The 25,860-nt window shown below is 37.0% G+C and overlaps 1 protein-coding gene across 6 annotated transcripts in view; it reads left to right on the plus strand.

Moving 5' to 3' along the window:
* SEPTIN10 (septin 10) overlaps window positions 1-25,860 on the plus strand; it is a 67,364-nt gene that overhangs the window by 31,042 nt on the left and 10,462 nt on the right. For 5 of the 6 annotated variants that reach the window (XM_070511468.1, XM_070511473.1, XM_070511469.1 and 2 more), the window contains 7 exons: window positions 1,503-1,623; window positions 2,034-2,229; window positions 9,213-9,399; window positions 13,086-13,247; window positions 14,849-14,945; window positions 16,127-16,295; window positions 22,159-22,291. In XM_070511468.1, coding sequence (XP_070367569.1) covers window positions 1,503-1,623; window positions 2,034-2,229; window positions 9,213-9,399; window positions 13,086-13,247; window positions 14,849-14,945; window positions 16,127-16,295; window positions 22,159-22,291 — 1,065 coding nt within the window. The remainder of the gene's footprint in view (window positions 1-1,502; window positions 1,624-2,033; window positions 2,230-9,212; window positions 9,400-13,085; window positions 13,248-14,848; window positions 14,946-16,126; window positions 16,296-22,158; window positions 22,292-25,860) is intronic. The other variant, XM_070511470.1, reaches the window with a different exon arrangement.

Here is a 25,860-nt window from a genome sequence, read left to right on the forward strand (position 1 = left end):
AACAAACCTTCCATTGTTTGACCTGCTCTTAATACTCTTCAGTAACTTGTTTATTTCAGATGTATTTTTTCCATTCTAGGAGTTCCATTTGTTGCCTTTATTGTTGTTGAGAGCTTTCATATCTCTCTTAAAATTCCCTATCATGTCACCCATTATATTCATCACTCTTTCCTGTAGGAAAAGAGCATATTTTTCTTCTTTAGCATATTTATCATAGTTATTTTAATGTTGAAGTTCTTATCAGCTAATTAAACATCTGGTTCATTTGCAGATCTTCTGTTGACTGTTTTTTTTTTTTCCTTGACTGTGAATCTCATTTTTCTGCTTCTCCCTATGTAGTAATTTTTGATTGTAGGGTGGATATTGTGGATGACACATTGTAGAGTTGCTGCGTTCTGTTTCTTCTCCCAGAGTGTTGACCTTTGTTCTAGCAGGCAGTTAACGTACTTGCGGGTCCCAGTGATCCTGTTGAGTCTGGTTATAGGTGTTGTTAGGGCGGGTCTGCTTCAGTGGTGCCTTCAGCACTGGGGACTAATTTCTGATTCCTGCGATGTAATCCTGACTCCTAAAATGTGGCCCGTATGTTTTCAGTCAAAAGTCTGAAGTGTTTACCAAGCCCTTTTAACTTAGAGGCTTAAAATTCAAGCTCCCTAGGATAGCAGCCTTGCACAGTCTGCGTAGCTCCTTCCGGGTCCCATGTCCTCTCAGCCAGGTTCTTTGTATCCCCCTGTACATACACACTTCAGCAGTCAGCCAAAGATTCCAGGCGAGTGTGTTTGCACATTTTGTACTCTCTCCTCTGGATTTTCTTCAGTGTTTTGTTGCCCTGCCTGCCCTTATCTCCAACTGGCTTCTCAGCCCAGTAAGACAACTTCCTTCTTGTCTCTATCTTCTTTGTGCAGCAATGGTTGAAGAATGCCCTCAGGGAAAAGCTAGAAAATCTGCGCCTCACCTTGTATGGTTTCCTTCTCTCAAGTCTCATTCCCTCCAGTGTCTTTCTGCCTTTGGTTGCATTCCAGTACCTTAAAAGAATTGATTATAATAGTTATTAGCAGGGATGTAAGTGTGACGTAAGTTACTCTTCTCTCACTAGGAGCTGGAACTGTATCTATAATTTCATATTGTACTTTTTTCACTTGACATTTGAATGTAAGAATTTAAGTTATTAAAAATTTGTTTAAATTTCTTTAATGACTTTAAACATTCCTTTTTATTAATGAATATGCTGTAGTTTACTTGGGTATTTCCCCATTTTTAGAAATCAAATACTTTAATGTTATAAACAGTGCTGGACTCTCATCATATGAAGAGAAGAAGAAATATGTGTTTTGAGGGTCTGAACACAAATTTCTCACAAATTTACTAAATCATTTGTGTCTTAGAAGAGATGTAATGATAAAATCTTTAGTTTCTTTGATAAATTATATTTAACCTTTCAAATGTATCTATATCTTATTTTAGTAAAACTCGTTTTTATTGCTCCTGTTTGTGTTTCCCTTCAGCAAAAAAGAGAAAATGTTCGTTCTTTAGCTATGGGTGGCCATGTTGGTTTTGAGAGTTTGCCTGATCAGCTGGTCAACAGATCCATCCAGCAAGGCTTCTGTTTTAATATTCTCTGTGTGGGTGAGTGCCAAATCCTTCCTCTGACTCCTTCCTTCATATTTCTCGTGCTCACTTCGTTCTTGTCGTAAGCAGTATGATGTTCATGTTATCAATTTGAGATCATGCTCGCAGATTTTGTTCAGTTAGTTAAATTCTATCAATTTCCTTAGCTGTACTGCTTTACACTTTGTGTTTGCTCTTTAAACATTTCAGTGCTTTCTTCAGAGTTGTGAATTAGTTAGCATACCTACTCATTTTTATGCTCTGCTGATGACTCAGTGGACCAGCCTTAGCATGTATCCCTTTCATGACCAACCCAGCCTTTGAAATACTTGAAATATTTGGGATCCTTGAAACCACTAAGAGTTTATAGTTCTATTTTTTCTCATCTGTCCTGTGTGCCTGTGAAGATGTACCTTTGTTTGTTTCAGGGGAGACTGGAATTGGAAAATCAACGCTAATTGACACATTGTTTAATACTAATTTTGAAGACCATGAATCCTCACATTTTTACCCACATGTTAAGCTTAAAGCTCAGACATATGAACTCCAGGAAAGTAATGTTCGATTAAAATTGACCATTGTGAATACAGTGGGATTTGGTGACCAAATAAACAAAGAAGAGAGGTACGTGTTTTCTTCTTGTAAAAAAACAAGTTTTTCTTATTTCAAGATATTTAACTTCTTGCCCCATAAGCTATTGTTTGATTTTCTACTATGGAAATCTATTTCTGTCCTCCCAGACTTTAATTTTTTTAATAATTAAGTAGTAGTTTGTTCTAATTGACATTTTTCTCCAGTCATCTAATTTCTTTAGAGTAATTTGAATCACATTATTAAAATGTGTATTTCATCAAAAATATTATTATTTCTGGCTGTGTCAATTCAGTGTAGATTAAATGTTTTGTACTAATTTTCAGGAGAACTTATCTTGTTAAGGAAAAAAGAAAACAAGACATACAGTGGCAAACATACACTGGCCAAATCATTGGTGCATGAATTTTTTTTGTGAAATTCTAACCAAATTAGCCAGGTACATTATTTAAGCATTGCAAGAAAAGTTTGCTATAAAATTTCTATTTATATTTCATGTTATGTCATTCTCTCTCCTGTGGTATTGTAAAGATTGATTATAGATTTTGTATGAAATTTAAAATATGAAAAGGGGAACTAGATTAGGGTAAAGCAATAACTCTATTCTTTTTTTCTTTTTGAAATGTATATATTTTCATTGGTAGAGGTAATTGCCTAGTTTCCTAAAGTTTGCTTTAGAGGGAAAATGTTTTGCATAATTGACTCTCTTTCTGTGAATTATGTTAGCTTTTTTAGCACATTTGTGTGTTCTGCTTTAAATTTCAAGAAGTGACTGGTATGGCTTTCTGGAAGAAGCAGATAGTAGTGGCAGAGGCAAAGGCCTGTGGCACATTGTTTGAATCTTATTAACCTCTTTGTAATTTTCTATAAAGAGATCTTATACAGCTTTAAATAAATTTATTCTTAGATATTTGGCATTTTTGATGCTCTCGTAAATGGTATCTTTTAAAAATATTTCATTTTCTGTTTGGTGTATAGACATATAATTGATTTTGCATATAGCAACTTTTGTAAATTTTCTGATTAAGTCTAACACTTCATCTCTAAATTTGTTTTAGATTTTCTATGTATGTGGTAGGATAACTGACAAATAATGACATTTATATTTCTTCCTTTTCAGTTCTTTTGTTTCTTTCTTTTAAAATAAGTTTTATTGCTGTATAATTTACAATATATAAATAAAACACTGATTTTTTTAAAGTGTACAGTTAGTTAATTTTGACAAATGTACAGTTTTGTAACCACCACCACGGCTGTAACGTAGGTGATGTCCACAGTCTTGGCCCGTCCTCGCCGCATGTGCTGGTAGACGAGTGCTTCGCCCTCTCCAAAGCTCTAGCACTTTCTGTCAGTGCAGCTCCCTTCTCTCCAGGGTTGTCTCCTACAGACTCTGGTTGCCTTGTCCTCCCTGAGCTCCTGTCTGCGTCTCCACGCTCAGGGGGGTCTGAGGGTCCTGCATTCCCCTTGTGCTGTGCCTCGCGACCTCGTCTCCCAGCGCACTGGGGAGACTGGAGAGCTCCGAACGCTTGTTTCTCTTCTCAGTGATCACAGTTCTGTCCTGCCTGTCATTCAATGCCTGATAACCTTTTTTCATATATTCATTGTCCAAGTTTCTACTTATTTAAAGTGGGGGGGTAAGTCCAATCCCAATTACTACGTCATGGCTGAAGATAGTAGTCTTTGTTTTCTTTCTTTCACTTTTAAGGCCTGGCTGCACTGGGTGGGACTTAGAGTATTTTGTTGGATAGTCAGTGGTGATAGTGGGCATCCTTGCCTGTCCTGCCTCCAAAGGGAAAGCTTTATTTTTACCGTGTATTGTGCTGCTTTCTTTTTTTTTAAGTTAGAATAAGGAAATTCCTTTATATTATTAGTAAGACATGTTTTTTTTTAAATCAGGAATAGATATTATCAGATTTTCTTTTTTGCATTCTGTGGAGAAGATTATAGTTTCCTCCTTTAGTCTTTAATAAGGTGAGTTACAGTAACTGATTTTTCTATTCGTAAATTAACCTTGCAATCTTGGATACCATTTGGTATTCTTTTTACATTGTGCTATGTTTGATTTCTTTTTTTTTTTAGTATTATTGCATCTTATGTTTATAAGTGAGGTTTTTAACCTGTATTTACCTCTTATAGTGTCTCTCTCTTTTTTTCTATCAAGGTTATATTAGCCTTTTAAAATGAGTTTTGGGAGTTTTTTAGTCTATTTTCTGGAAAAATTTGTATAAGATTAGAGTTATTTTTCCTTGGAATGATTGGTGGAACTCACCAATAAAACCATCTGCGCCTGGGGGCCCACCCGGAGGTGCAGCAGTTAAGTTCTCATGCTCCGCTTCGTTGGCCTGGGGTTCACTGGTTCAGATCCTGGGCGCAGACCTACACACCACTTATCAAGCGGTGCTGTGGCAGTCGTCCCACATATAAAGTAGAGGAAGATGGGCACGGATGTTAGCTCAAGGCTAATCTTCCTCAGCAAAAAGAGGAGGGTTGGTGGTAGACGTTAGCTCAGGGCTAATCTTCCCCCAAAACAAACAAAAACAAAAAAAATCTGGGCCTGGAGTTTTCTTAGAAGATTTTGAGTTACTAATTAGTTTTCTTTAATGATTATAGGACAATTTAGAATCATTTTTTGAGACAGTTGTGATGTTACAATTTTCCAGGAATCTGTCCATTTCATCCAAATTTTCAAATAGATTTACTTAAAAATATTCATAATCTACTCCTAATATCTTTTTATTGTCTACATCATCTGTAACAATGCCTGCATTTCCTTTTCTGATACTGGTTTTTATGCTTGTTTTCTTTTCTCCCTGATCAGGCTCGAGAAAGCATTGTCAGTTTTTTTTGGTCTTTTCAAATTTGAGCTTTATTGATCCTCTTAATTTTATACTTTTTGTTTTCGCATTTCATGAATTTCTGCTCTGATATCTATAATCACCTTTCTTTGGGTTTTGATCTAATTTTTCATTGATTCTCAGCTTTATGCATTTGAGATTATAAATTACCCTCTAAGTATGGCTTTAACTGCATCCCACAAGTTTTAATACATAGTATTTTTCCAAATTTCAATTAATTTTTAATTTCTACTTTTATTTCATCCTGAAGAGTCAACACTGTTATTATTATGTAATGGCCTCTTTTTCTCTTGGAATGCTTCTCGTGTTAAAGGCTATGTTGAAGATTTTAGTGTAGGTATATCAGCTTTCTTTGTATGCTGTACTTTTTCTACCTCTTTACTTTCAACCTTTCTGTACCCTTGTGCTTTATATATGTTTCTTATTGAACATATGTGTTTTCATTTTAAAATCCTCTCTGACAGTGCTTATCTTTTAATTTGCATTTAGTTCATTCACTTTTCGTTAATGTAGTTACTGATATATTTAGGTGTAAATTTATCATCTTAGTTTGCGTTTTCTGTTTGTCCTGCTAGTTCCACATTTCTTTTTCCTTTCTTGCTGGATTTCTCTTCTTTTAGTTGTTACCCTAGAGATTATAAAATGTAATCTCTAACCTAATCAAAGTTTAAGATGAATTAATATTGGTACTTGTCCTTGATGATACAGATGGACAATAAAATGGAATTTTGAACACTTAAACTCCATTAACCCCATCTTCTTACTTACCCTGTCATGTGTTTTATCTCTCTTGTGGTTAAAAAACCACAAGACATTATTATTATTACTTAATGTGGCCAATATTTATTAACCTCTTAACCAAAAATCCCTGTTTTTCTCTCATAATTGACATTTTAGTAGGGTACACCATTCAGGGCAGGTGCTTATTTTCTTTTTTCCCATTGAAGATACCATTCCACTGTCTCCTGGCTTCTGTTTTACTGTTGAGAAGTCAGCTGTCAGTCTTTCTCCTCCTTCATAGTACTCTCATTTTTTCCTCCAGTGTTTTTAAGATCTTTTTGTTTTTCTCTAGTTTTACCATGATGTGTATGGTTTTTTAAAAAAAATTTCTAATTTATCCTGCTTGTCATTTGTTTGGCTTCTTGAATCTGAGTAGTGTCATCAATTCATTAAAAAAATTGAGTCACCGTCACTTTAAATATTGCTTCTGCCCCTTTGTCTGTCTCCTTTCCCTCTGCAACTTTGATGAAATGTATGTTAGGCCTTCTCATTATGTCTTCCATGTCTCTTACTCTTAATCTCTCTTCATATTTCTATCTTTTTTTCTCTCTATTACTTGCTGGATAATTATTTTTTATTTATCTTCCAGTATACTAATTCTGTCTTCAGCTTTGTCTAATATGCTGTTAAACTAATCCATTGAGTTTTCATTTTGGCTATTTGTGTTTTTCAAATCTGTGCATTTTGTGTGGTTCATATGCATATCTATAGGATCAGTTTTTATCACTTTACTATTCCCAGCATGTATATTCAAGTTTGTTTTTTCTTTCTTTTATCTCTATTATAATTATATAATTCCAGTATATTAAAATTTTGCAATTATTTTTCTGATGTCTGTTTTTTCCTTTGGTTCTCCTTCATTGTGCTTTTTCCTTTTCTTATGTGCCTGGTTATTTTTTATTATAGTTCTCATGATCTTTAAAAAATTATTTTTAGAGATATTCTGAGGTTTAAGATGAAGATGTGTTCCTTTGGAAAGATTTGAATTTGCTTAAGTTCAGCCCCTCTGGGCATTAATACTCTGAGGATCCCTAAGCCTCTTTCATGGCTTGTGGTTCCCAGAATCAAAGAGGCATTGTGAACCTGGGTTGCAAATATTTTCAAGAACTGACCCTGTGGCCACAAGTTCTCAAGGATGGGATTTTTTTATTCTTTTCTTTTCTTTTCCTTACTTAATTTAGTGCCGGGGCAACCTTCCCTACAGATCCTTGAGGAGGGGGAGGAATCATAGGTTTACTTCTAGTTCATTCTTACCCTAAAGGTGCAAGCTTTTAGGATGTCACTTATTGTGGGGAGGCAGCCTCTCATTAGATTTCTGTCTTATGTGAGCCCTGTCCTGTGAGTCCTTCAGGAACAAAGCCCAAGAACTGGATTGACAGGTGACCTCAGGATGAAACTATCCTTGATGCTTTTAGTGCAGGGGTTAGTAAACTTTTTCTGTAAAGTGCCAGACAGTAAATATTTCAAGCTTTACAAGACACGTGGTCTCTGTCCAGCTGCACAGCTCTGCCATTGTAGCACAAGCAGCCATAAACAATACATAAACAAATATACATGACTGTATTTCAGTGAAACCTTAATTACAAAAACAGGCATCAGCCTGGATTTGGCCCATTTACTGACCCCCACTCCAGTCCTCTACTTACTTCTCTCAGTTTCTATTCTCTTCAAATTTGACCTGGTTAATTTCTTACCACTTTAGAGTACTTTAATTTTTTTCTCTTTTCTTTTTTTTTGGTGAGGAAGATTCACCCTGAGTAACATCCATTACCAATCTTCCTCTTGTTTTGCTTGAGGAAGATTTGCCCTGAGGTAACATCTGTGCCAGTCTTCCTTTACTTTGTGTGTGGGATGCCTCCACAGCATGGCTGATGAGTGGAGTAGGTCCGCACCCAGGATCCGAACCTGCTAACCTGGCCACCAAAGCAGAGGACGCAGAACTTTAACCACTCAGCCACAGGGCCAGCCCCTACTTTGATGTTTTTAAGGAGGTGATTTTTATATTTTAAGCCATTGCCTTTCATTTCATGGAAGGAGTGAGTCTGCAATTTACTGGGAATGGAAACCTAGGGCAATTACTGTGGAAGAATTCCTAATGGTTTATTATTTATTTAGAAGGAAATGTTTATGGTTTTTATTTATGAAAAGCATAATGCAAAGCATTCACACAGAGGAGCATTTATGGCTGTTTATTTAGGTCATAGTACTGATATATTTTAAGTCATTAATAAAAGCTTTTCTGGAATTTTTATGTTAGATATGCACTCACAGATTAATTTTTACCATTTTATTATTTAGGAGGGAATCATGTTAGGCCGCATTTGGATGGTTTCCCAAGGATGATATGCCTAATAGTGAACACTGGTGTTCTTAATAGTCCTCCTGAGAAAATGCAAGGTATTAGGCTAGTTGTTGTGGGGAACACAGAAGTGTAAGATGCCGCCTCTGTCCTCATGTTGCTTACCATGTGCACAGTGAGAACAAGGATTCTGAGTTTAAAAGAAGTGATGTTCCTCAAGGACTAGAAGAATCAGGCAGCTTTATAGAAAGGCTCAGTTCTGTACAGATTTATTGAGTACCTCAGCCACACAAGGTACTGCCCTACTTGGGCTACAAAGACACTTATAAAATTGTGAGTCCAGGGAATTTGACAGGGGAACTGTTTGCTGTTATTTTCACTTGGAAACCAAGATTTGCTTAATGAGAATGGTTAAGAGTAGAAAGTTGAGTTGCATAGGCAGTGATTTAGCACATCATAATGAAGTGGAACATTCACAGACTAATCTTAAAACCAGATGAGCACAGTGCTCTGCATGTGCACTGTGATATGATTGGTGTCTTGAAGGATGAATAGAAGGAAATGAGAATGCCTGCAGTCCTGGTGAGATGCTCTCCTCTGATGTGTGCCCTTCCTCCTGGCTACGTTAATGCTTTTCGTGCCTGACAAATCTGATTTAAGAAGCAAGAAGCCATGGAATTTGACTTAAATATCTTTTAAGTTATTGATACTCCTGCCTTTTCTCAGTTAAATAATATGCCACATCTAGTCAGACGCCTAGCCTCGTTCAGGAGTCTGGAACGTATGAGAACCTTTGTCAGAAAGGGATCTAGTGGTTGAATGAATGTGAGGATGAACCAATATAAATTCAAGACCATTTCTATAAAACAATTTAAAGCACAGGTTGTCATGATGGTTTTAAAGTACTACCTTTATACATGCATGTTCTGTACAATTTGTTTTATAACTGAAGTTATCTGTTTAGCATTGATATTAACTTTATTAACTGGTGAAAATCCAGATCTCAAACTTTGGACTTACACAGATATCATTAAGGTAGCATGAATATGTTACATTAAATATTTAAATAATTACTTTTTCAGCTACCAGCCAATAGTTGACTACATAGATGCTCAGTTTGAGGCTTATCTCCAAGAAGAGCTGAAGATTAAGCGCTCCCTCTGTACCTACCACGACTCCCGCGTCCACGTGTGCCTCTACTTCATCTCTCCCACAGGCCACTCCCTGAAGACGCTGGACCTCTTAACCATGAAGAGCCTCGACAGCAAAGTGGGTTTGGAAAAGGAGTCAGCTTAGTATCCTTTAATATTTATTTTGAACTATTAAAATATCTTTATGATATACATAGATCATAAATGTTTTATTCTGTGCATTTTTAAAATACTTTATGAGCTGCAGTCTTAGGTTATTTTCCAGAGATGTTCAGTTTGGAAGATGAGATGCAGAGAAAAAAACGTTAACATCAAATTTTTGTGATTAAATTGCATGCCAGAATATGGGTATCATTTAACGTTTTTTAAATATAGAATTTATTTGACATTAACTTTATGACACTATTAAGTGGGAAGAAGTTCACTGACAAAGACTAAGGTCTAATGTTTCGTCATATATTATAATAAGTTATATTTTAATTTGAACTATACCAAGAAAACTTATTTTTGAATTTTTGAGCCAAGGAGCTATATATAAATTTAGGGAGCTATAAAAAAATATTATCCACAGATTAACTCACCTCAGGCTTTTTTATTTGTTTAAAAGATCATTAAGGACTATCTTATACTAAAAAAATCTTCAGAGTTTTCTTCTAACCTCTGGTGGTGTGAGAAATGCAGCTTCCGTTTTCTGGGCCAGTTGTTTATGAGCTGGGATTCAGAAAGCCGGGGCGCTCTGGCACCACTGCTCGCTGTAGAAATCGGCATGGGAAGCATGGGGTTGCTGGCGAGGTCTCGCTACGTGGACTGATTGACTTCAATGAGTTGTTCAGTCCACTGGCTGTAGCAAAACTTGATGAAGCTTGTATGAGAGACTGTTCATCTCCTCAGATGTTCTAATCATTTAGCCAGTTGTTTTCTTAGTTTTCTGATTATATGGAAATTCATATTTATTAAAGGAACATAAAAACAAGAGTGTGCAACTTTGTCTTAGCTAGACAGAAGTAATGTGATGTAGTTTGTGTAAAAATCATGGACTTTGGTGTCACTGGAGGCTGGTTTTAGATACTGCCTCTGTCACTTAATAGCTGTGTGTTCTTGGGCGTTTCTTTAGTGCTCTGAGCCTCAGTTTCCTTACCTCTAAAATAAACAGTAGGGAGAATACCTGCCTCGGGGGAAGATGTGAGGATTAATTGAATTGATAGTTTGTCTTGTTCCTAAATGCAGAACACTCCACTGCTTAACCTGGAAAGTTGCCTTATCTTATGCCAGTAGTGGCAGGTTGCCATCAGTGAGAGCCTCTGTTACTTTCCCTCCCCTGACAGACAGACGACCACTGTGTTCACATTCAGTCTAGTTGTGTCCTCCCAGCCTGGTGATAGTGACGGTCTTGGCTAGGAAAGCCCGAGGTACTCCCTGACTGTATTTCCTCATAGCCAGCCCCACAGGCCTTCCCCTACCACCACCGGGGCCAGTGTCTGAGCTGGGCCAGCCTTTGTGGTTCTTTTGTTTGTTTGTTTTTGGTGAGGAAGATTGGCTCTGAGCTAACACCTCTTGCCAATCTTCCTCTTTTTGCTTGAGGAAGAGTTACCCTGAGCTAACATCTGTGCCCCGCTTCCTCTATTTTGAATGTGAGTTGCTGCCACAGCATGGCTTGATGAGTAGTATAGGTCTGCGTCTGCGATCCAAACCAGCGAACCCCTCTAAAGTATAGTGCGCTGAACTTAACTACTGTGACACCAGGCAGGCCCTTTTGTGGTTCTTACTATGATCTCTAGTTGCGCTTCAGTAAGAAACCATCGGGGAACTTTGAAGGACAAGATTTGTTACTTACAGATCCTGGAGGGGACACAGCACACCCAGGGCCACACAGTGAGGTCGGAAGTAGAGAGAGGTGAGGGGAGTACCAGCCTGTTCTCTGCCTTTATTAAAGTCTGAGGGTGGGGTGTCTAGGGTTTCGCAGGTTCACTGTTTATTGGCAAATTTAAAGCCTAAGAACAGGAGTTCGGGTGTGGGAAGGGAGAAGTGGAAACCGTCAAGCAGTCAGTTATCTGGGTCTCCCAGACTTTCTGAAAGGGAACTTCGTGGGTAGGGATGGCAGGCTTCCTCATCCAGTTGGTTTGCTAGTAGCTGTGTCATACAACTGGCAATGCGTTTATTCGAGATGGATGTCTTTGAAATGAATACCTCGGCAACCCAAAGCTTAATGTCAGGCACTTTCATTACAATCAAAAAGCTTCATGTCAGGCACTTAGCTACAGCCTGCTTCTGCTATTTACTGTGGAAGCAATTATGAGTTATTAACTTGACATAATTTATGGAATATCTTAGTATATAATATTGAAACCAAGAACGTGGCATCAAATTTTTATGTACTTTGATTAATTGCATGTGAAACCTTTTTACCCACAATTGTTGGAAACTTTTCTGCCATTTATTTCATGGATAGTTGGGAAAATCTTTATGTCCTTTGGAGCATATTTAAGACTAATAAATCCAAATGTATGTAGTAAATCAGTGTGAAATTGAGAAAGAAATTTAAGAATAGAATAGGAATTAGAATTTTTGCTTTTCACTTTCATTCTGAAAATTACATTGATGGCTCACTCTTTTGACATATATGACTAGTTAGCCTGAAGTTTTCACTAAAAACAAAGTAAATAAACAAAAAACATATAAACCCCTGAATTTGTGGAGATAGTCTTTTGTGGGGACGTTAGTCTTATAGAACTGGCTTTACAAGTTAGTCGGTCTTCATGACCCCAAATCTCTCCCTCTGTGGCCAGTGATAGGACTTTAAATAATACTGAGAGAGTTATTCTTTTGAGTCTTAAACACTTTTAGTTAATATTCATAAAATTTCCTTCCTTCAACATCTAGGTGTAAGAGTCTGTGACAACGGGGTCCAGAGCTGATAGATTCATTGGGCAAAGGGGACCTGCTGAAATGAGAGGCAGAAGGAGAAACTTCACCTGTTTCATAGCTTTGCTAAGGGATCAGTCACCCTAATTACTTAGTGCTTAGATTATTAAGAAATAAAAAAATTCTTACTGAGTTAAGCAGGTGATTTCAGCTTACTGCTTATATTTTACTTATTGTGTGTGTAACAGAATCATAAGAAACTTTGAGAGAAGAAAATGTGAGATTTCTAAACCTAAATTCAGATGAAAGATTAATGTTATAAGAGCTCTGGGGTTTTTTTTCCTGAGGAAGATTCACCCTGAGCTAACGTCTGTTGCCAGTCTTCCTCTGTTTGGTATGTGAACCACCATCATAGCATGGCCACTGATAAATGACTGGTGTAGGTCCACATCCGGGAACTGAACCCAGACTGCCAAAGAGGAGCGTGCCAAACAACCACCCGGCCACTCCGGCTGGCCTAAGAGCTCTGCATTTTAAAGGCAGTTATTGTAAGGCCAGCATCTGTAGGAATGATTGTATAGGGGTATAGGTAAGAATGACAGCCAGTGATTATCTAGGTCAGGAGTCGGCAAGCTTTTTCTCTGAAGGACCAGGTAGTACATACTTGAGGCTTTGCAGGCTGCATGGTCTCTGATGTAACTACTCATCTTTGCTATTGTAGCATGAAAGTGGCCATAGAGAATATGTAAATGGATGGGCCTAGCTATGTTCCAATAAATCTTTATTTATATAAACAGGCAGTGAGCTGGACTGTAGTTTGCCCATCCCCTGATCTAGGGTAAGGAAACTTGTCAGAGACTGAGTGGTTTTGAATGCAAAATCTACAGGGTGTAAAAAATAAGTCCTCAGTTATGAGATTTTGTTTTCCTTTATTCTTAATAGGTGAACGTTATACCAGTGATTGCCAAAGCAGATGCAATTTCTAAAAGTGAATTACATAAGTTTAAGATCAAGCTCATGAGTGAATTGGTCAGCAATGGTGTCCAGATATACCAGTTTCCAACAGATGATGAAACTATTGCTAAAATCAATGCTTCAATGAATGTAAGCTCCTAATTGAATATTAATTTTGTTTTACATGTGAAAAAAAAGTAATTCATAAGTAACATTGCTACTAAGTAACATTTTTACTTATGTCTTCCAAAAAGACTTTAAACAAGATGAATTTTCAAACTGTCCAGGATGGGAAGATGTTTTGTTTTCTAGAGTTGAAAGAAAGTATAATGAGAATATATTTTTGAGCATATTTTCTTTCCTCCCTACTCTCACCTAAATAAAGCGATAAATTTGTGAGACTGCAAATCACCTTTTTGGAACCATACTTAATTGCCGTAGAAAGATGCCTTTCTATCCTGCCTTTAAAAACATGGGAAGACAGTATAACCTCGTGTAGAATGCTGTATAATCTTGAAATCTTTAAGGAGATCTTTCTAATCTGGTATTTGAGCTCATTCCCCCTTACAGGGTCACATGTACATATCAAGCATTCACATAACTTTTAGTTTAGTATAATTGAAGATGACTAAGTTCTTTGTGTTCCTTTCTCAGGCTATTAAATTTCTTAAATATCTGGTTATATTTTGAAGGATCATGGGTTTTGGAGTCAGACGGACTTAACCGTCTGTTCTTGTGGGAGTTATTAACCTCCCTGAGACTGTGACTTCATCTACATAATTGGGTCAATAATACGTATCTTAAGGGTCATTGTGAGGATACAGCCTTTGTTCACTGCCTAACACAGTGACATTCAGTAACTATTCATTCCATTGTTTTTCTTTTCCTTTTCTGATTTTTCATACTCCATTTTACTTAAACTAAATATATAAAAAGCTGGCTAATGTAAATGATTGATCTTAATTCTTATGTGTTAAATTATCTCTAGATCTAGTTTTATTTCTTGTGCCCACGTGGAATAATCGTTTAGAAAGGCACAATTAAGAGACTAAGTAATGTCAATTATTAAATATTAAACATAACACTTAATACTTTTTACATTAGACTTCTCACCTGTGTTAATCCACAGCTTCAGACAGACCAATCTACTCACTGCCCCTAAATCTAGCTATTGTATCTTGTTCAAAATCTTCTCCTTAGTTAGTTCTTCCTACTCTGATTCATCTCCAGTTTGGGTGGTATCTTCCTGCTCACAGTGATCTCACTCCTCTAAATTTCTATAACATTTACTTTATTTAGCATTAGTTTGGAACGTAAATATTACCTTGTATTAGTATCATCTATCTAAACACACACTAAATATAGATATATACTTTAGTTATATAGTATGTGTGTGTGTGTGTGTGGATATTTCCTCAACATTATCTTTATCTTTTAGGGTAAAGATAATATTGAAGGAAATGATACCTATACTAGAATTCTTGCTTCTTTTGTATTCTTCTAGCATAATGCCTTGCATGTGGGGGATGCTCAGTAAACAATTTTTTTTGTAGGGCCTGGAAATGACTCTTGCAGAATAGTTGGCACGTATTCACTGCCAAGTTTTAAAATCTGAGTCGTAGCAGATCATTTGATTTTAATATATTTGTTATTTAATAAATTTTCTCTTCTCTGTTATTTTCATAAAACTTTTTAGGTAGGCCTTTATCACATTGGTATGAAATGTGATGGGTATCATGGTTCCTTTCCAGGGACATCTGCCATTTGCTGTTGTAGGAAGTATGGATGAAGTAAAAGTTGGAAATAAGATGGTCAAAGCTCGCCAGTACCCTTGGGGTGTTGTACAAGGTAAATGAGATAAACAGTAACTAGAAATAGGTATGTTGCCTAAGAGTCTGAAAGAGGCATATAGTACATTCTTTGAGATGATGCTTATTTTGGATCATGGTTGGTCATCAGAAGGGTTGGCTATCTAGAGGCTGGCAGAGCCTCCCCATGTCGTACATCCTGCCACACACACGTTCCCTGCCCAGGTGCGCCAGACAGTGCATCCAGCACTGGCTGGATCCTTTAAACAAATTGGAGTGTAAATGGCAGTGTCAGCATGCTGCATAAACTAATTACTAGGTAATTCCTAGGGCACAATAAACCATCTTGTAAATTTATGTATTTTTACTCATCCAAATGTTGCCAACTATTTCCAAACCAAACTAGTCAGCCAACGAAAAATTTTAGGATTTATCTAACATTATAATGAGGAAGTGATTAGTACTATATGGTTCATTTACTTGTGATGCTAATTAATGGGGGGTGGATTACCCCTACTAGGACTAGTTTTGCAGTGCTGCTTTTTTTAAATTGACAAATTATGTAGTTAATGAAAAATATTGACAAAACTTGAGACATTTTAATGTATAAAAATGTAGAAATAATAACTGTACTTAAAACTTTTGGTCACAGTGACATATTTATTTGTAATCATCTGGTCAGTCTAAGCATAGAAGGAGAGCCATGTAAGTTTATTCACTAATTTTGAATAGTGTCTAACACAGGATCATAAATGTGGCATTATATAAAAAGAATTTGATATTTATAGCATGCACAGATGGTATTTTTGAGAATGTAGAATTTACTACTTTGAAGTTTTAGTGAAATAATGTTATATACTCTTTTTAAGTACTGTGTGAAATGTCCGGAGGATGGTTTGTAAACTAACAGAATATTAGTGAAATAACTGGAGCATATGGCAACATAATATAACATATTTCTTTCCTATTTCCTGTTTATCCATTGGCTACTAAATTTAAAGGAAATCTCCCAGTCTGTTAATTAACATTGCCTATAATTCACTGGGTATAATGCAAGAGTTTCTTCCTGGTTACTTGTATAAAACAGTTGCAGCTATTAATTAGACTGATCATTTTGCTGTTTTGTTATTTAAAGTGTGTTTTCATTTATTCATTCATTCATACTAATTGTGTGTCAGGAATTAAAAATGGGTGTTACTGTTTTCTTGTTTTTCCGGCTAGTGGAAAATGAAAACCATTGTGACTTTGTAAAGCTCCGGGAAATGCTCATTTGTACAAACATGGAGGATCTGCGAGAACAGACCCACACGAGGCACTATGAACTTTACAGGCGTTGCAAACTGGAGGAAATGGGCTTGACAGATGTGGGCCCAGAGAATAAGCCGCTCAGGTAAGTGGGGATTTCTCTGAGAAACCAACGAAGGAAGAAATGAGAGAGGATTGTACCTTTTTATATATCCAGGATGATGGAAAATGTGTTTCCCAGATATCTCCCAAACCTGAAGTAGAATCATTTTATAATGGTTAATTATTATCCTTCTCAAATCACTTGAAACGTGTTTGCTTTTGAAGCGTCTCTAAGACCTCATCTGACTCTAAGAGTTCAGTAGAAGGAAAAACATACAGCAAAAGCCCATATTTCACTACATGCCGAAATGAATAACTGAAGGAAAAACTCACATTATCTGGTTTTATTTTTGTATTTATCTGAAAAACATGGAAGTATCTGTTATTATAAAAGAAGATTGAAACTGGAATTATAGTAAACTAAAAAACAGTTGGTTTTTATCCTGATGAAAGTTTTGGAATGACTTAAACTTGGGAAAATATCTTGTGAAGGAAGAATGAAAGTACTCATAGGGAACCAGAGATTAGACTGTTTCTCAAAATATTATAATAGTAGTTACAAGAATTTTAGAACTTGACCTTCTTGCTCAGTGATTAAACCACTAAATGTTGTTATAAACTTGCTAGGTAATTTTATCTGCTACTACATTCCTGAGTTGATTTTGATTAAGATATGTAAACATGAAACTAATCCTTAATGTACTAAATCAAATTTGACTTGATGGATCATTCCAGAACAACTTTTGCATGGAGGAAAGCATGAGATCCTTAGGACAAACACTATTTTAAACTCCGTTGTGAGACTAAGGATTCCTTTTCCATTCCATTATTTGCATTTCAGTCTTATCCCTAGCTATTAGTATTTGTACCAGAATAAACACAAAAGGAAGGAGAAGGACAACGTTAAATCGATGCTCTTCTCGCGTGTGACTTTTGGAAAGATTTAGTAATAGATTAGGTTAAATTTTTTCAGTCTATGTATTTAATTAGTGTTTTAGCTCTAGTAGCATAATAAATTAAGAATTATATGTACAGAACCCTCCCTCGCCAGTTTCCAGCATACTCTACTTCCGGTTATGGGCCAGCTTTGGTAAAATGATTGTGTTCTCTATTGTGGATAAATCGTCTAGAGTTGGCTTCTCTGGTGTCTGCCAGAGAAGGCTTTGCTTCTCGCTCTTTCAAGTCTGAAGGTCAGTTCAGCGGTCTCTGTGTGCATTAATGAGGCACAGATCCTGAGTGAGAGCAAGTGGGACAGTCTTCAGGTTCTCCAAGACAATGGCTTCAGATTGCCTGGTGGGTCAATCATCAGTCACCTTTGACTAGACAGGGATGGAGCCTAAGAATCAGCATTTAAATTAAAATTCCCATTCATCATTCACTAGATTTTTACTGTTTGTCTACCATCTGCCCCACATGATGCTAGTCACTGGTGACAAATAAAAATGGCAAGTAATAGGATATATTGGAATATATGAGGAAGCCATTTGGTGTAAACCTAATTCGGCCTGACCTTGTCTTTCCAAAAGGGCCTGACCAAGGCCGTTGAGCATGCATTGTGTATCTGCTTTAGAGATTCCCTATGGCAAGAGCAAAGGCCCTTGAGATAAAGGTGCAACTTCCCTCCCCCTCCCAACGATGGCATTCCCTTAAGGATTAAGCATCTTTCCTTAGCCTAGAAACTGATTGCTGCGCTCACCTGTGACCGCCCAGCTCGAGACAATAGACTTGCCTCCTGCTCTGCCCACCAAAATAGCAGACCCACTACCTGCTGTGTCCATCAAGTGCTGTGCCGACAGGGCAATCTTGTGACTATTGTGGGAGGGACATTTCAATCATATGTGAAACACCCTCTTTGAGGGTATATAACCACCCTGTGTACCCCCACTTCTTTGGAGTGCTCTGTTCCTTTGTCGAAAGACTCTCCCGGGTTATAATCCTAAGATTTAAGCTCAGAATAAACTCACCCAAATTTTCATTTATGGATTATTTTCGTCAACACTGGGTATATATGTGCTGTGGGATTAAACAAGACTCTACCCTTGTAGAGCTTCTGGGGTGGGGGTGGGAGGAAGACACTCTGGCCCTGTGAGGAGCATAGAGTATGGGCAGTGGTCAGAAGTGGAAATGAGGACTCCCACTTAGGAGGCCACTGTAGCAGTCCAGGCGTGAGAACACAGAGGCTTGGGGGGGGGGGGTGGCAGAGGTGGTCAGGAGCGTATTTAGGATAAGTAATTTGAAATTAAAGTTAGTAGGACTCACTGATGGTTTGGATATGGGGTGTAAAGGAAAGAGAGGAATCCGTGATGACTCCAGTATAGTTTTTGACATGAGAAACTAGGTGAGTGGTGGTGATGTTTATTGATACGACCAAGTCTGAGGAAGGAGTAGATTTCAGGGGTTGTGGTTGGTAATTGAGAGGTTTTTGGACATGTTAAATGTAAGTTGCTGATAAATATCAGGTAAAGAGTTTGAGTAGGTTACTACATAAGTGAATCTCTTGGGGTTAAGTTAGGGCTGAGATAATTTGGGAGTCAACAGTGAATAACACTGTATAAAATCATAAGTATTTTTAAAGTGTCTACTCTTTGCAAGGCTCTGGAGATGTAATACCAAATAAGATCCTATAGTCCTGGCTCTCATGGAGTTTACATTCTTATAGGGGAGGCTTTCACATTTGTGAATCAATTACTTGATAAAGGTTCTATAGTTTATTATAGCCTGATGATGTCTTAGGAAAGTTTTACTTTTATAGATTTAACAAGTTATATTCTATTCTCTTGGGGACTCTTCCCCATTTAATTGGAGGTGTACATAAGAATAGTCACTATGATTTGATTGGCATGTAAAATCTGTCCCTCAATATTATATCTATCAATAAAAAAATAGTTATGTGAACCTGTTAGAATGTCTGTCCTTTATTTCTCTTTAATTATTTAAACTATATGAAACTTGCTTTTATAAACCTTCTTAAATCCCCAGGTTATTTTAGATTAACATAACCAATCTTGTTCCCACAGTTAGTCACCTTTAACATTTTGAGTACCAAATCACTGTCACTGAAGTGTTGTGGCACCTGTAGTTTGGAAAGAAAGATCTTCGTAGTATTTTAGAGTTGCACAAGTGTTTGACAGTTTTTTGTGTCAGCGAATTTTGTGTCTTTGGAACTCTCAAGAAATAAATAGTTATTAACTTTCTGCATTTAGTTTACAGTAGAAAAGGAAAAAGTTCACCAGGCTTATTAGAACTATACGTAAAGCACAAAGAGGTCCTAAGTGAAGGGACCAGAGTGATTTTCTTGATGAACACGAGCATCTGAGAATTTTTTTTTCTCTTTTATTTTCCACTTTGTGTTGTCAATGATATTTGCAACTATAGTAGTATGTTGCATTAGATATTCATGACAGCAAGCTACTTTTATACTAGAAATGGGAGTAGGATAGCAAGGAAACTTTTTATTTTCATTTAATAAATAAATCCTTGATAGTAAACAATGGTTGCATTAGTTTTACGACAGTTACTATATAACCCATTCCCTTTCAGATGTTCTGAGTTTCTTTACAACCTTTTGAAAGATAGTGCAGGTTTCTTTACGTGCAGTTCTGACTTTATAAATTGACGTGGTCAAAGTTGGAAAGCAGTGTGATGTGATGCAAATTACGCAGGAGCAGTCTCTCACTTTTGTATCTTCTGCTGAGACTTGACTTCAGGACAGTCTTGTGGTGGTTAGGAATGCGGGCCTTGGAGCAAGGCTGATCTGGCTCAAATCCCAGCTTTTTACTTACCAACTATGTTACTTTGGGCAAATTACTTTACCTCTCTGACCTTTAGTTTTCTCACCTGTGAAAGAGACTCTCAGTGCTTGTTCTTCGCTGTTGCTGCGGGAATTAGACAGTGAAAGGGGTCCAGAAAGGACCCTGCTGGTGGCAGCTGCTCAGCAGACGTGAGATCTCTCTTTGCCGGATAGACTTGTTTTCCTCCTAAGCAACTCGAGTGCTTGTGTAAATAGATTAATGAGACCCTTTTTTAAAGATTTTATTTTCCCTTTTTCTCCCAAAGCTCCCCAGTATATAGTTGTGTATTTTTAGTTGTGGGTCCTTCTAGTTGTGGCATGTGGGATGCTACCTCAGCATGGCCTGATGAGCGGTGCCATGTCCACGCCCAGGATCCGAACCGACAAAACCCTGGGCTGCCGAAGCGGAGCGGGCGAACTTAACCACTTGGCCACGGGGCTGGCCCCTTTCTTTTTTTTTTTTTAAAGCTTTTACTAATGAGACCTCTTTTAAGCTGACATTTGATATGAATTCAAGACGTTATTTAAACCAAGTTTGTCATTAAAGACTATCAGTCAAGTGTAAGACGAGTGAATGTAGTGAGGTTTCTAGAAATAGTGAAAGTAGCCTCATAGATTTAGAGGCTTCTTTAAAATAAGACTAAAACAACACAGAAAAACAAGAAACCTGGTGAAAAGTAAAATGCTTCCTTGAGATTTGAGGCATTTATATGGTGATCCAGGGCATTTTGTACATTTATAAGCTTTGCTCTTGAAGACAATGTCTAGGATCTGCTCCTCCTTGGAGCAGCTGCTGTGCATACCACACACTCACATCAGCCTTAACAGCTTTGTGCCGCATTTCTTTACTCTATTGTTCCGTGAACTTACAGAATTCTATACTTAGAAGATTAGTAAACTTCCTCAATTCATCACACTTTAAATCTCTTTAGATATAAAGTGTTCTTATAAGCAGTAGAAATTTCTAATTGTGACGCCACGCCGCTGGAAAGTAGATTTGTGCTCCTTGTTAAACCTCTGGGAGATTCTCATAGTCCTTGCTCTGCCTGATTAAATCTGGCTCTACTTCCCAGCAATTTCTATCGTCACATGAACATTTATGAAGAAACTGAAGTGTCTAGAGCCCTGTGGCTAGTCAGCTCACAAAGGTGACGGTCTGTTGGATGAGAGAGGCGAGTAGGGTATAAATGCCAAAGAAGAGGCATAAACAAGGGCCCTGAAGTGCTTGGACTGAGACGAGAGAAGGCTTTCTAGAGGAGGCTGCTTTGGGATTTGGCCTTGAGGGAGAGCCGATTCGCTGGGGGACAAGGAGCTGGGAAGTGGGGAATGGTGTTGAAAGCAGAGACACACCAGACTAAAGCATGAAATGTGTGGCGCATTTGAGGAACAATGAAGAGGTTGATATGACTGGAACCTTAGGGGGATTGGCTTGGTTTGGTAGGAAATGAATCTGGAAACGTAGAATTAGGGCAGACTGTGAAGTATCTTAAGTGCTGTTTAAAGGAGTTGAGACTTTATTCTGTAAATAGCAACTGTAATACAGAGAAAAAAGGTAATGAGATTTGTGTTTTTGGTGGAAAATCTTAGGAGAAGAACAAAGTGAAAGAAAGAGGAACTAAAAGCCCAGAGATCTATCAGGAGATTATTGCGGTAGTGAAGGCAGAGAATCACAAAGATAAGTTGGGCTGTAGCGGGATATCTGTACAAACCAAGAGATGACTGGACTTAAATGATGTCAGGGTCACAGGCCTTGGTGATCACATACGGAGATACAGGTAAATGGAGAGTCGGAGGACTTTAGAACCTCAAGGTTTCCAGACACAGTGATGCCAATTAACAAAGACTGAAAGAAGAATTTGTTTGGGGTGAAATGAGAGTACTGCTAGTGAAGGATTTGATAAACCAAAATTTCAAAATCCCGGTACTCTGTATTAACTGTAGCACTGGTGGCTTTTTATGTCTCATGCTATAGGAAATTTCATGCTTTGAGTTGCTCTCTGTAACAGGATATTGGTACATGTTGTTATAGTTATGAAGCTTAAACCATGATGATTGAGTTGTTGCAAGTTTGTTACATCATCTTTTTAACATGAGAGTACCACAAATAATTTTTTAGTCTTCAAGAGACCTATGAAGCCAAAAGACACGAATTTTATGGTGAACTTCAGAGGAAGGAAGAAGAAATGAAGCAGATGTTTGTGCAGCGAGTAAAGGAGAAAGAAGCCATCCTGAAAGAAGCTGAGAGAGAGGCAAGTACGCTGGTTTGTTGTAATGTGCAGTTAATTTTTAGGTGTCCTATTAATTTGGAAAATTTTCCTCAAGAATTTAGTTGAGATGATTTAGAGATTACTTCTTGTTCTTTAAAAAGTAGCTATTTTAACATATAGTCTGGATACAGACTTTAAAAAAATCGTAGTCTGAAATCAAATAAAAATTTTGGCCTTTTTGAGCAAATAGTCTTCACGTTAGATTAGAAGTAGTTTCCCCAAAGACTTGTAATGAACTAGGCTACTGAGAAGTGTTTTAAATGTCTTCACCATGAGCCGGAAATGTTTTAGCTGTGGCTTCACAAAGCCTTTTTTGAGATTTTGAGAGTTGTTGGGATTGTTATTTGCCTGAAATGAGTAGCTATGAAAGCTGTTCAGTAGTTTTTTTAGTTTGAACTCAGGCTTTCTAGATGAGTTACATGGTGGTGTTGCCCTTTGGATAGCCTTGGCACAAAATACATCAGCAGTGAATTTCCATACTTCTGTTTGCTTCCAGTTCTTCAAGCATTAATTTTAATTTTATTTGAGTTAAGCTATTTTCTGTAGGCCTAACTGCAGTCACTACTTCTAAGTAAAGTCACATTTAAGATGAGAGTCAAACAGGATGAGCTGCAAAAAGGAATTTCTAAGAGAAGACAGAAATGTTAATACAAAAGAACTTGATAATATAAGAACTCACGAAGAGTTATTTGTAAAGTAGTTTAATTTTACAAATTTATTATTTCAAATACTTGCTATTTAAATGAACCCTGTAGTAAGTGGTTTTGTAAAATTAATAATCTAATATATCATTTATAATTTGAATTTTGATCTTTTATTTTGAAAAAGTTCAAACAACAGGAAAATGAAAGTACAGGTTACCTGTGTCCCTTCCCCTTCCCACCCCTAGATGTAGTGTTGAATGTCTTGACGTCTTTATTTTGTGTGTGTACGTGTGTGTGTGTTTCCCTGGTCATCTGAGTGCTGGTTGTAGACAGCAGGACACTATCCCTAGGTACTTCAGTGTGCAACTCTGAAGCTTAGGTGCATTTTCATCCGTAGTACCAATATTATATCTAAGAAAATTAATAGGAATGCCATAATCTCACCTACTCTCCAGTCCATTTTCAAATCTTCCCAGTTGTCCCAAGATTGTCTTTTATTGTTTTTTTGTTTGGTGATTTTTTATTTTTGTTTTTGAACCAGAATTCAGTCATAGGTCTCACATTGCATTTGGGTGTTCTGTTTGTTTATAGTCTCTTTTATTTGAGAATAGTCCCTCGTTTGAAATTTGTTTAAAGATAATATTGAGGAAGGAGTTGTGATGAATAGGAAGTAAAGATACTGACTTTTCTTTGAATTAGTAGATTTATCTTTAAGATGGTAGCAGAGTAAAACTCTTAAGAGTTTCTCTCTCATATACCATGATTCTTAGTTTCTCTAATGAGGAGAGAAGATGTTCAAGTGGTTTATAATTGAGTTTTGATTTTTTAAATCCCACATAAAACTATTTACTTAAATGTGTATTATTTAAAAGGAAATTGAAAATTCAGGGTGACCAAATGATTGAAAGAAAAAGAGAAACACTAATTGTCAGTAGATGCTTTGTAGATTTTTATTTTTATGGTTCAAGTGCTTTTTTTGTTGTTGTGGTCATAATAGTTTATAACATTGTGAAATTTTAGTTGTACATTAATATTTGTCAGACACCATATAAGTGTGCCCCTTTACCCCTTGTGCCCACCCTCCACCCTGCTTCCCCCTGGTAACCACTAAATTGTTCTCTTTGTCTGTAAGTTTGTTTATGTTCCATACATGAGTGAAATCATATGGTGTTTGTCTTTGTCTGGCTTATTTCGCTTAACACAATGCCCTCAAGGTCCTTCCATTTGGTTGTGAAGAGACAACTTTGTCTTTTTTTATGGCTGAGTAGTATTCCATTGTGTATATATACCACATCTTCTTTATCCAATCATCAGTCAGTGGGCACTTGGGTTGCTTCCACGTCTTGTCTATTGTGAATAGTGCTGCAGTGAACATAGAGGTGCATAAGTCTCTTTGTACTGTTGATTTCCAGTTCTTTGGATAAATACCCAGTAGTGGGATAGCTGAGTCATGTGGTATTTCTGTTTTTAATTTTGAGAAATCTCTGTAGCGTTTTCCATACTGGCTGCACCAGTTTGCATTCCTACTAGCAGTGGATGAGGGTTTCCTTTTCTCTACAACCTCTCCAACATTTGTTGTTTTTTGTCTTGGTGATTATAACCATTCTAACAGGCATAAGATGATATACTAAGTATAATTTTGATTTGCATTTCCCTGATGATTAGTGATGTTGAGCATCTTTTCATGTGCCTATTGGCTATCTGTATATCTTCTTTGGAGAAATGTCTGTTCAGATCCTCTGCCCACCTTTTGATTGGGTTGTTTGTTTTTATGTTCATTTGTGTGAGTTCTTCATATACTATGGCAATTAACCCCTTATTGGATATATGATTTGCAGATATTTTCTCCCATTTGGTGGGTTGTTTTTTCATTTTGATCTTTGTTTCCTTTGCCTTCCAGAAGCCCTTTAGTCTGATCAAGTCTCTCTTGGCTATTTTTCCTTCTGTTTCCGTTGTCTGAGAAGATATGGTATTCGAAAAGATCCTTTTAAATATGACGTCAAAGGGTTTACTGCCTATATTTTCTTCCAGAAGTTTTATGGTTTCAGGTCTTACCTTCAAGTTTTTGGTCCATTTTGAGTCTATTTTTGTGTATGGAGAAAGATAATGGTCTACTTTCATTCTTTAGCATGTGGCTGTCCAGTTTTCCCAACACCATTTATTGGAGAGGCCTTCCTTTCTCCACTGTATGTTCGTGGTTCCTCTGTCAAAGATTAGCTGTCCATAGATATGTGGTTTTGTTTCTGGGCTTTCTTCTGTTCCATTGTTCTGTGTGCCTGTTTTTGTACCAGTACCATGCTGTTTTGATTACTATATAGCTTTGTAATATATTTTGAAGTCAGGGATTGTGAAGCCACTGGCTTTGTTCTTGTTTCTCAAGATTGCTTTGGCTATTTGGGGTCTTTTGTTGCCCCATATGAATTTTAAGATTCTTTGTTCTATTTCTGTGAAGAGTGTCATTGGGGTTCTGATTGGGATTGCATTGAATCTTTAGATTGCTTTAGGAAGTATGGACATTTTAACTATGTTTATTCTTCCAATCCATGTGCATGGAATATCTTCCCATTTCTTTATGTCATTATCGATTTCTTTCAGTAATGTCTTATAATGTTCCTTGTATAGATCTTTCACCTCCTTGGTTAAATTTATTCCTAGATATTTTATTCTTTTCATTGTGATTGTAAATGGGATTGTGTTCTTGAGTTCTCTTTCTGTTAGTTTGTTATTAGAGTATAGAAATGCCACTGATTTTTGGAAGTTGACTTTGTACCCTGCAACTTTGCTGTAGTTGTTGATTATTTCTAATAGTTTTCTGATGGATTCTTTAGGGTTTTCTAGATATAAAATCATGTCATCTGCAAACAGCGAGAGTTTCACTTCTTCAGTTCCTGTTTGGTTTCCTTTTAT

The sequence above is a fragment of the Equus asinus genome, chromosome 6, assembly GCF_041296235.1.
Source record: "Equus asinus isolate D_3611 breed Donkey chromosome 6, EquAss-T2T_v2, whole genome shotgun sequence".
NCBI lineage: Eukaryota > Metazoa > Chordata > Mammalia > Perissodactyla > Equidae > Equus > Equus asinus.